Source organism: Hevea brasiliensis, chromosome 4 (assembly GCF_030052815.1).
Source record: "Hevea brasiliensis isolate MT/VB/25A 57/8 chromosome 4, ASM3005281v1, whole genome shotgun sequence".
NCBI classification, from domain to species: domain Eukaryota; kingdom Viridiplantae; phylum Streptophyta; class Magnoliopsida; order Malpighiales; family Euphorbiaceae; genus Hevea; species Hevea brasiliensis.
Window position 1 is genome coordinate 101,715,641 of NC_079496.1, and position 11,974 is coordinate 101,727,614.

The 11,974-nt window shown below is 33.9% G+C and overlaps 1 protein-coding gene across 1 annotated transcript; it reads right to left on the reverse strand.

Moving 5' to 3' along the window:
• Positions 1 to 3,526: 3,526 nt before the first annotated feature.
• Positions 3,527 to 8,170, reverse strand: LOC110657443 (uncharacterized). The gene is made up of 3 exons (XM_058145762.1): positions 7,349 to 8,170; positions 4,675 to 4,930; positions 3,527 to 4,216 (listed from the first exon to the last, which is right to left on the reverse strand). The coding sequence occupies exons 1-3, from the start codon at positions 7,682 to 7,684 to the stop codon at positions 3,831 to 3,833; spliced, it is 978 nt and encodes a 325-aa protein (XP_058001745.1). The 5' UTR covers positions 7,685 to 8,170; the 3' UTR covers positions 3,527 to 3,830.
• Between the last annotated feature and the right edge of the window lie 3,804 nt (positions 8,171 to 11,974).

Below are 11,974 nucleotides of genomic sequence, written 5' to 3' on the forward strand. Positions count from 1 at the left end.
GATGCCTTTTATCAAAGCATTTGTGATGGTAAACGCCAGTTTTTCTACATCAAAAATATTATAAACTACTCCACCCCACTCCTAGACTGGGTGAGCGGGCAAGGTAAGTACAGCCTCTATTACATTTGGAACGTGGACTTCTTCTCCTTGTGATGGTCACCTTTCGAAGTATTCCATCATAAGCAAAACCTGCACGTTTAGACCAGTTACAGTAGGACTTCCCTCTTTGTCCTAAGACCCGATGGTTTCTTCACTTCTGGTTTTTGGAGGCATAGCATTGCTTGCAAAAATTGATACTGTCGAATGATCAAATGAGACATTTATCCCGCCGAACATGCCAAAAATTGTTTCTTTAGAAAAATAATTTAGCTAGCTAACAGCTTAGGAATTGCTGGCGTGCCAGATATAGAATGTATCAGTTGTACGCTCTTCTAACTTCTCTCAAATGATTGCGAGAACCTGACTAGGCTATACAAGCTTCATCAAAATCTCACTTAAAATGAATAATTAAAGTAACAGGAAATTATATTAATTGCTGAAAATTTAAGTACAAGGCTTGAAAAATAAATACAATGCTAAAAAAAAATAAAAGACAGATAAAATTAAAGATAAATAGACTGCAGGAGTCTGTTATTGTTGATGATTGAGTGGTTGGGGGTTTAAATGTAACACAACAGATGTTATTTATAGCAGCACCTGACTGACCTTGTGAATATTCCAAAACCAGCATTTCTCACTTTACACATCCAGCGGTTTCCATAACTTCTCTGCACCTATCCTTCAACTATAGATAACTTGCCATGATCTGGTAACTCCTTTCAGTTAATTAACTACTTATAACTCCCTTCTAATAACTAGCCAAAAGTAATATCTAATTATTTAATTTAAGCCTCATAATTAAATTAATATAATAAAATTAATTAAATTAATTTCATAAAAAGTTAATTTAATTAATCATGGGCCTAAAATAATTAATGAGTTAATTAAATTATTTTTAGTGCAAACAAATAATTAAATATAAATAATTATTTAGTGTCAGCTATTTTAAAACACATTTTAAAAATTTTTATAATAAAAAGAGGATATTGTAATTAATTTTAGAAATAAAAATAATAATAAACTTGTGTCGAAAGAAATTTGGAGTATTAATATTATAAGAAAAAATTAACAGAAAAATAAATATAAAAGCTCATTTTACTGCACAACTTTGAACAAGAGTAAGAAATTTTTTTATTAAATATTGTATATAGCTTTTATTAGATAAATAAAAATGAAATTATTGAATAGTAATAATCAAATGCTCACATCCCTATAATACTCTCATTCAGAGGCTAAAGATCCCATCCGCATATGTGGTCATGCTCTGTATCCATTCCCTTAAAAAAATTAAATAAACCAGATAATTAAAATTAAAATTAAAACTAAATTTAAAATATGAAATAAAATTAAAAATTAGATTAGAATTAAGGTAAAGAGTGAAAATAACAACTCAATTAATAAATTTGTATTTTTTTTTTCTGGATATTTTTTTTAATTAATTTTTTTTACTTTTAATTTTTGAAAAAATTTTTATTAGCCCGAATAAAATATGGTGTTTACATTAGGACAAACAAAACCTTTAGCTTTTTGATCATATTCATGTTGCCACATGAAAAATGGCTATTATGTAATTAAAAAAAAAAAACCTTTGCCTATCAAAGTTTACAAGTTTTATTATGATAGAGTATTTCTCTTATTGCTATCTTGTTTTTAAAATGAGAGCATTTTAGATTGTAATTGGTTGCTATTATCATTACAAATAGAAGCAAGTTGTAATGCTTGATTGTAATGTATATTGAACCAGGGCTTGTGATCAAAGTTGTGGCATTCATATTACAAAATTTGTAAATTTTTCTAAAAATGTTGTTGCCCTTTCTTGAGAAAAACTAGCTGAGTTGAAAGATTTTCTCACCTAATGTTGTTTTTTAAATGATAATGCGGCAATGTACTATAAAGCTCACCATTGTCAAAATTTTAAGCGGACTAATTTGCATAACAGCGTACCATAACCATTTTAATGTGATATTATGCCAATCAAAATTCACAAATAACTAAACTGAGGAAGAAATTTTCTTAGCAATTTTACTCTAATAAAATGATATCTAACTTCATGATAAAAAAACTGGAAAAATAGTCATTACTTTATTCATGAATCACTATTAAATATCTCACAATGATAAATCCAAATCACTGTCTTGTTGATTGTAGTTATGAGAAAGACTAAAAGATATTGTTCATCTTTCAATTTAAGGGAGAAATTACATTTTTCTCCTGTTCTAATGAGTAATCTAAACATTAGGAAGGAAATTAAATTTTTCTTCTTTTCTTTTCTCTTTATTTCCCCTACTTAATCTCTTTATTTACCCTCCACATTTAAGCATCAAAACAAAAGGTAATGGCTTAATGCTGAGGCTAAAAAGGCTATTCGGGTTGTCTTGGCCATACGACCATTTAGCTAGGTTGTCATCACTTCATGAGTTTAAGTATGCCTACTTGGGGACTGACCAAGGCCAATGTTGATGCCGCCATAATTGGTAACTCGATGATCGGGCTGGATGTAATTTGCACAAGATCATATGTAACAGGTTTTCGTAGCAGCAACAAGGACTAGAGATGGCAATGAGTCAAACTTTGCTAGTGTCCAACTCAATCGAACCTTAATAAAACGAGTTTAAGGAGTATGTAATCGAGTTTGAGACAGATTCAAGTTTGAGAAAATTTAAATTTTACATATTGGGTATCCATTATCCGAACCCGTTTATATAAATATTTAATTAAATATAAAATATATTTTTTATAATAATATTTATAATTTTTTTTATATTTTATTTTAAATAAAACAGAATTTAAATGTTTTATAGAATTATTAAATTTTTAAAATATAAAATATTAATAAAAATAATTTTTATATAAATTATTAATTAAAATATATAAAATTAAATAGATTCGTTTATTTTTCAAATAATAATAATCAGATTTGAGAGGAATCTAAGTAGTTAAAAATAAATTTCAATTAAAATTGAGAAGAGTTAGTGGTGAGGGTGATTTTCTCATTGCCATCCCTGGCAAGGACTATATCTATAAGATGCTTCCGGCTGAAATTAGAGCTGAAATGCTGTGGAGTTGATTACCTCCTCCGGGCTTTGAGAGCTGTAAGCTGTAACCGTGCCCATATATCATCAACACAATTGCACAAGGTCAACAGGAAGAAAACATGAAACGAATTGTTTCCCGTTCGGACTTCTGTTGAAATAGCCAATGAATACTGCCTCCAGCCAAATAACCCAAATCTCGTACGCTAACAGAACATATTATCATTTTGGCAGCACGGACTGGTTGTTCTTCTTTTTCCCTTTTTTGCTTATTATGCTAATCATTAGCTGAATGCAAGAATTAGCAACACCCAACATCCAATTACCGGCAATGGTTGCATAGCTACTATAGTCCTGTTCATTGAAAATTTCAAATGACATGCAAAACCTTAATATAATGTTCAACCATCGACGGCGCTAAATATTTTGTTGAAAGGACTACGATACACAAAATTCAAGTCCAATCATTGTCCAAAGAAGAAGTTTGGATTAACAAAACTGCTAAAACTATGTTTTCCATGACAATCAAGCAACAATAAAGATCCAAAAAGGCAGAGGGGAACTTACTTTTGGTCCATGGCAGTACACTAGAAAGTCATCCTTTTTTGAAACCACAGACGGGAGATATTTTATTTCACATTGTCATATGAACGGCGAGAAATACATGTTCATATGCGTGTGAAACAAAAAAGGGGCACTTTACCGCACTGGCTGCTGGTTGTAATGGTTCTTCTCTTTCTTCTTGGCTGCAGCAAGCCTTGCACTTCTTGCAGCAGCCTCTTGAGCAGCAGCTTTTGCAGCATTATCCATCTCTTTACTAGATTTTTTCTTCTTTGCAGATGCCATTCTCTTTAGACGCTCTTTCACATCAACAGCAGAAGAATCTTCATCTACCTGTTCAGTTCCAGCAGCTTCATCTGCCCCATTGTCGACTTCAGAAGTGTTTGACTGATCCTGGGGTTCTTTCACCTCCTTTGATTTATCCTTCTTTTTCTTCTTCTTAGCACTTTTGGACTCTCCAGGGGCACTTTCCTTCTTTTCACCCTCTGCATTAGGCTCTGGCTCTTTTCCTTCTTGTGCAGCATCTATCAATTCATTTTCAAAAGAATTCCTCGATTAGAACATATTCAGTAGTACAGCTACTATTTGAAAGCTATACACATACACAACACAGCTTTATCCCCCCAAAAAAATATTAAGAAAAATGCAGTAAGTAAAAGCTTAAAACAATCTGATTCCAGGAGTCAGGGCACACATGTATATACTTAATTGTGTGCTGTGCCACATGCACAAGTACATTGCTGCTCATATGCACGGTTTACTAACAATTGCCAAATTAATTTAAAACTTTGACATATGAGTAATATTTGACTTGTAATTGACTTGTACACCAATTGCCAAATTAATTTAAAACTTTGACATATGAGTAATATTTGACTTGTACAATCCTACACCAATAAACATTTCCATATATAAATAAACTATAATGAACCATGATTCCATGAATAAAACAGAACAATTTTTGTCATATTAATAAAAATACCACGTGACTGATCTTGGCCATTGCTATCCTTCTGAGAGACTCCAAAATCAGCCAGAAGGGCCTCTAGCTCTGCAAGTTCCTTTTTCTTCCTTTCCTTCTTTGAAAGTTGCCTTTCTGTCTCCTTAGGCACTGCAGAAACTTCAGGAAGCTTCTTTGCCACTGGCTCAGAGTGCACTGGAACCTCTGGTTCATGGTCATGCTCTTCATCCACTTCATCATCACCTTCATCTAAAATATCTTCTTCACTCTCACTTTCCTGTAATTACACATAGATAGCTAATTGTTAAGTGCATATTAACAAATATCGGAGAAATTCGATCAGCTCTTCAAATGATTTCAGCCATAGTCCCAGGGACAAAACAAAGAGAAATGGTGTGTAACTATTCAAAACCAGATAACCAAAAGCTGTCATGGTCTGGATTGTGCAAATCACCTAACATCCTAATAGTTGAGCAAGATATAATTGAGGAATTCAAGTCATAATGAATACACATACTTAGAACTCAACTCAACTCAACTCAACTAAGCCTTTATCCCAAAAATTTGGGGTCGGCTATATGGATTCGCTTTTTCCACTATGAACGATTTTGGGTTAAATCCTCAGAAATGTTTAATGCTTCTAAGTCATGTTGTACTACTCTCCTCCAAGTTAATTTAGGTCTACCCCTTTTTTTCTTTCTATCCTCTAACCTAATGTGCTCTACTTGTCTAACTGGAGCCTCCGTATGTCTACGCTTCACATGACCAAACCACCTCAATCTCCCTTCTCTCAACTTATCTTCAATTGGCACCACTCCTACCTTTTCTCTAATACTCTCATTACGGACTTTATCTAGTCTAGTATGGCCACTCATCCACCTTAACATTCTCATTTCTGCAACTCTTATCTTAGATGCATACGACTCTTTCAGTGCCCAACACTCACTACCATATAACATAGCGATTCGTATGGTACATGCGGTAAAATTTTCCTTTTAATTTATTGGGAATCTTACGATCACATAAAACTCCCGTGGCACGTCTCCACTTCAACCATCCGGCTTTAATCCTATGACTAACATCCTCCTCACATCCCCCATCTACTTGAAGGACTGAGCCTAGATATTTAAAGTGATTACTTTGGGACAGTACCACTCCATTCAAATACTTAGGATTGAACAAAAACGAGAAACATATAAACAGACAGCCTTGACCACCAAGTATATTTCTCTTGATCTGGATACCTGAACAAGGTTGTCCCACCAATGCCTTATTGAATTAATTATTATTAAAAATTCTCCACAATGGAAATGTCCAGGCTGGCATATAGCCCAGCATCCATTAAGCATATAAAGATAGCAACTTACATAACATGAGCCAAAGGACACAAAGTATAAGCACTTCAAACTCATACCCAAACTTACTGAGGATGAACATGAGTGCACAAACGCAGCAAAAAATACCACAAAGTCCTCAAGGACAGACCAAACTCAGCATCCAAAATAACATTTCACGTCCATTGTGAAAAGACAACAATGAGATCAAGATGGCACTAGCACTTCCATTATAAAAAGTTTAATGGATTTCAAATTAATTACACCATATACCCAAGAAGACTGAAAAAGATATTGAGGTCCAAATGTTAAAGCCTCTTCTAAATAAAAACAATTTCCCTCAATCTGTTCTGGAGTTACTCAAACTGTAAGCATCACAATAGCATAAAATTAACTGGGAAAACCAAAAGCATCATATAATATAAACTGAAATGAGAAAACCAATGGTATTTACATTCTTGTTTTTATACAAATTTTTGCTAACATTTCAACATTTATCTCTTCATTCCTGAATCACTCCTAACATTTCAACATTTACAGCCCTTTAGGTCCCGAATCTCTTTGGGAAGCTATCAACATCACCACCATTGTTCACACCAGCACCACCATTTGTTATCAATGAATGGCATCAACCCAACAGACATCCCTCTGCACTCCCCATCAAAAAGGAATGGAAAAAAAAGAACAAGAGAACAGAGGGTAGGAGGTGAGCATGTTAACCTACCATAGTTCCAGAAAATGCCAACTTCCAAAACCCCAACCCAAACCCATAGCCCATACTTATCTGCTTCATCCACCTCAGCATCATCATCCACAGAATTGGTTATTGTTGTTGCAAAATATCATATAAGCCACCAGCACTATAGCCGCCTACTACTTGCCCATGTCAAACAACATCTTTTATTCTGGATCTTTTGGCCACATTTTGACAGCTTATTTAAGCCCCTTTAGGAGAAAAAGTTATTACGCAATAATAATGAACTAATAGCTAAGACACACTATTAGTGGACCTAAAGGTACTTAGCATCATAATCCCTCCTAAGTATACACCATATAATCCCATCCAGCCCTATTAAAGCATAAAGGTAATCACATAAAGCCATGCTCTCTATATCATCCTAATCACATACAAATATTCTAACTAGAGCTGAGTCAACGGACATAATAACCATTCTCTAGCCACAAAATTTTTAAAAAACAATAATCAATTGCTATAGTAAATACCACAATTCTTTATGTGAGATTCAAGTATTATTCCACAATTTCCAAATCAGAACCAAGTATAAACGCACCACGAATCATGGTTCTAAGCACCAATATGAACACATAAAAGATTATATCAGACAAATTCAGCTACCCACCTCTATGTTGGTGGGCTTATCGTCACTTTGATGTGGCTCTGAGGAAACCCAAACGGCCTGAGGTGGGGCAGTGGTAGCAAAGTAATCGTCATCATCTTCATCCTCGACATCTGCCCATGATTTAGCATTGAGCGGGGCAGGGGCCCAGAAAACTTCAGGCTCAGGTTCTTTGTGCTGCTGTTTTGGTAGCTGAGATTTGGAAGACCCTTTGGCGCTCTTTGATGTCCCCCTCTCCTTATCAGACTTCTTCTTCTTCCTCAGAGTTTCAAGGGCCGCAAACACATTATTGTTGTTAATCACCAGTGATCCCTCGTCTCTCCTGCCTCCCCCAACCATTTCTTCCTAATGCCAAGACCAATCAAAGGTGCGTAATTGATGCAGATGTTAATACACAGAGAAAAATTATAAATCCGTTGGCCAAAATAAAATTTTGTGCTATAAACAAAATTCTAGGCTAAGATTCTGGAATTTAATAAATAAATAAATAAGAACCAAATTGAACAAATTTGCTGACAATATTTATTATCTTGGATTAAATGGAATTGCCAACAAATCAAGAGAGATTCAAAAGATCAGATACTGGTTAAGAAAATTAGGGTTTGAAAAGAGAAGGGCAAAAAATAAGGGTTACGAAGAGATTGCAGATAAAACAGTGGGAAAAGATGGAGAAATTAAATAGATAGAAGAAGAAATTAGGGCTAGAATGGTTTGAAGGTATGCGAAAGGGAGCAGATTGCGATTGTAGGAGGAAGAGGTAGGGCACTAAATAATAGAAACACAGAAAGAAAGAGAGGTATTTATAAGGTTGGCATTTTACGGAACGGTGCCTATTAAAATCTTTGGCTTGACTTTTTTTATTTATTTATTTTTATATTTTTCATTTTTCATAACCACAACTACTGCAGCGGTGCGAACTGCGGGTGGATTCAATATCCCATCCGCAGGCTTTTACACTGTTTAAAATAATAATATATTATTTTTTATTTTTTAATAATCACTTTGTTTTTCTAACCATTATATTAAAATTCATTTAAAAGTACTTCAAAATAAGTTTTATGGAAACTCCTCCTCCTCCTCTTTTATTTTACCAAAGATAAGGCTAGGAGCAGTATTTTTCCCAAAGCTGATAAACAAAAAATCACTACTTTACTCAAAGCTCCTGTAAAGCTTATAGCCAAATAAAATTAAACTCTAGCCACACAGATGCTTTTGAAGAATTATCACTTAGAACCCAACAGAAATAAATGCTGCTTATCGCCATTTCTCATGGATAGTGGACTCTAAGAAGAAAAGAAAAGTCACTATTTAAGTTGAACCTGAATTGAGGAGCATCCTTCCTAGAATGTAGAAGAGACTCGAGGCATAGACATTGACCAGATCCTCAACGGGTAGAGTTGATGTACTATAGCCATTGGCAACTAAGGATGGAGAAAAATAGAGAGAATAGTTAAGCCTTATTGGCACCTCAATCTCTTATTGTAATGCCCTCACTTTAGGTAGTCCGTACATTATACTGTTTCATTGACTAATGTCTGTCCGGACAGCTAGAATGTCTGGAACTATATATAAACTAGAGTGAGGAGTTATAAATAAACCAAATAATGATAAAAAAAATTAAGAAAAATTTTAAGTAATAAAATACAACAAGGTAAAATGAGCCGGTGCTCCGGCAATGGGTGATCTAACGTGAAGCGACTGTGAAAGCAGTTAGCGGCTCTAGATCCATGAGAAAACCCTGTGAAATAATTTTTAAAACTCCAGTGAAGAGTTATTGAGCCTTAGATGATAAAAAAATACCAAGAAAATGTTAAGAAAATTTTCTAAATCGGTACAGATAATTTTAGCTCGTTAAGCTAAACGAAGGGGATTTTGGTCATTTTACCTTCAGAGATGATTTTTTACCAACTTGCCTATTCAAGTAAGTGAGATTTAGGACATAAAATGTAAATAAATATTGATGGAAAATTTATTAAAAATAAGTAAAAGAGAAAGAAAAGAAAATGAAATAAAAACCTAATTGTGACATAAGCTTAGGTAAGGGTGATGCAATTAAAAAAAAATGCCAACCAATTAAATATTGACAAACCAATAAAAAGGATAAAAGGAGAGGAAAAGAAATAAAAATTCAAAAAGCCATCTTCTTCCTTTTAGTTCTCTATGGCCGAACCTCATAAGGTTCTCTCTCTCCACCATTTTTCCTCTCTTCTAACTTGATTTCCTCAAGCTTCTTACCCTAAAACACATAGTTGCTTTCATTAAAAATCATCCCTACTCCTTGAGGGAGCACTAGGGAGCAAAAAGAGGAGAAGAAATTGAGGTTTTGGGTTGACTTGGACATCCTCCAAAAGAAGTTAGTGCCCATTTCCTCTCTCTCTCATTATATTCTTTGGTAGGACATTGAAGTGAGTTAGGATTTGTGAAAATTAAACAAAAATATGCATGATAGGGCATCCTTCAATTAGATGAATTTGAATGGAATTAAAGTGTGTAGTAGTGGCAATGAATGAGAATATATGTATATGAACTTTGAATTGCATGTATGGTGTAAATGGGGAAATTAGGGTTTTGCTAATTTGTTGTGGAATTGATGTTCTAATGATCAATTAGTGACCATTTAATAAAGTTTGACCTTAAAAGGAAAGCAATTGAGGCATTGAAATTGGAATTGGTATGTTGCCCAATTGTGCCAGAATTTCTGGACTTGAGTCCAATGTGGTTGGGCTACAATAACTTGACTTGTGTAGCTCCAATTGGTGCAAGGCCAATTGGAGGTGAAATCAGGTACATAATGCCATATTTTTTATGTGGAGACCCTATCCAGAAAACCAACTTAAAGTGACCTAAAATCTACCTAAATTCGGGTAACCAGCATTCTGGACCTGGAAATTGACCATATGAATAGTATTTGTTCAAATGGTCATAACTTAGTGTAGAGAGGTCTAAATGATCTGATTTTTAAACCTATGGAAAGCTTAGACAATATAGAACAACTTTCATAAAGAACAGAAATCCAAATTCTGACTATAACCCATTTGAATTACTAGCCAAATTCAGGACACTAAAACTGTCAGAACTAATTTTGCCCAGAAATTCTGGATAATAACCCATCCAGCCAACCTTAGTAAAAATGGCATAAATTGAGTTACAAAACTCCAAATGGAGTGATTCAAAAAAAAGAATTAAAGTAAACACAATAAGAAACAACTTTGATGAAGAGAGTTTAGCCAAATTTTTACTGTAGAAAGGTCCAATAGAACAGTGAACTTAAGTGACCAAAATTGAAAATTTGAAATAACTTCCATTGAGCCTTGAATTGAATTTGGCAACTAATGCCAACATATATAAAATCCAAAATGTGGTATGTTGGTGTAATTAGAACTGGCATACCTATTATTTATAAAAAGTCAACATCTTTGCTTGAATAGTAAGGTGAATAGTAACCATTAAACATCAAATGTAAAGAATTAAACAATTAACTTTGTTAACATGCCCTAGTATGCCTAGCATGATTGGTTTTGATAGGTTAGTATGCCTGTAACACCCCTATATTCGGTAATGCGTTCTACTGTTCCGACGACCAGTGTCTGTCCGGACAGCTAGAATGCCTGTAACTACACTTAAATGTTAGTGAGGAGACATAAAATAATGAAATACAATAGAGAAAAATATAAGAAAAATAAAGGAAAAATAAGAGCAATGAAATATAACTAAGTTAAATGAGCCAAAAACCGTAGCGATGGGTGACTGCACCGGGAAGTTGCGGCATGGACCGTTGACTAGCCCTGGACCGCGGAGAACCTTGGAAAATATTTTTAAGACTTAAATAAACATTTATTGAGGTATAATTGACTTAGAAAATGTCAAAGAAAAATTAATAAATTAGTATAAAGAAAAATAAAAAATCGAGAAACCGACAAAAATCTGTGTTACCGAAAAATTTGAAATGTAACCCGAATAGGGGCATTTTGGTCAATTGACACCCTGAGTTGCCTTTTGACCTAAATTTCCATTAAAAATAAATAATATTAAACTTTGAAAATGTCATGAAATTAAAGTTGTGGTACATTATAGGAATAGTAAAAGAATTGGGGTAAAATGTGTGAATTGTGAAACTTTAGATTATTAAATCTTAAAACTAAGTTAGTGCTCCACTAAGGGGAATTAAGGGACATTAAAATACAGCATTTGGGACAAAAAATCTGTCATCTTCAACCTCACTCAACAACCAGCCGAAAACCTCCCAAAAGAAAATCCTCCATAGCCAAACCTCACACAAACCTCCATGCACTTCTCATTTAGCCATTGTTTCCACTAGTTCTCTTCATTAAAGTTGATCACCACACCTTGGGCAGCATTTAGGGAGCAAGAAAGAAAGGTTTTGATGAGTTTTTAACAAGCTTCAAATTAAGTAAGTGCTTGTTTTCCATTTTTGCTTCATTAAAGTTTGTGTGGGTGTTGTGGTGAGTTGATTTATGAAGAAACTTTGAGGTTTTAATGAGTTATTGGAAGGTACTGTTTTTGGCAGCCATGGAATATCAAGGTTAATGAATTATTTCTTCATGTAAATGGTATTTTGAGGTATTGAATTAAGTGTTTAAATGAATAGGAATGATTTACCATGTATAT

Bases quoted from the DNA above. Each gene is read 5' to 3' on its own strand.
- LOC110657443 (XM_058145762.1), bottom strand. From the start codon at position 7,684: ATGGTTGGGGGAGGCAGGAGAGACGAGGGATCACTGGTGATTAACAAC. The intron at 4,931-7,348 runs GTGGGTAGCTGA...GTGTAATTACAG, and splicing joins ATAAGCCCACCAACATAGAG to GAAAGTGAGAGTGAAGAAGA. The intron at 4,217-4,674 runs GTATTTTTATTA...ATGAATTGATAG, and splicing joins TGGCCAAGATCAGTCACGTG to ATGCTGCACAAGAAGGAAAA.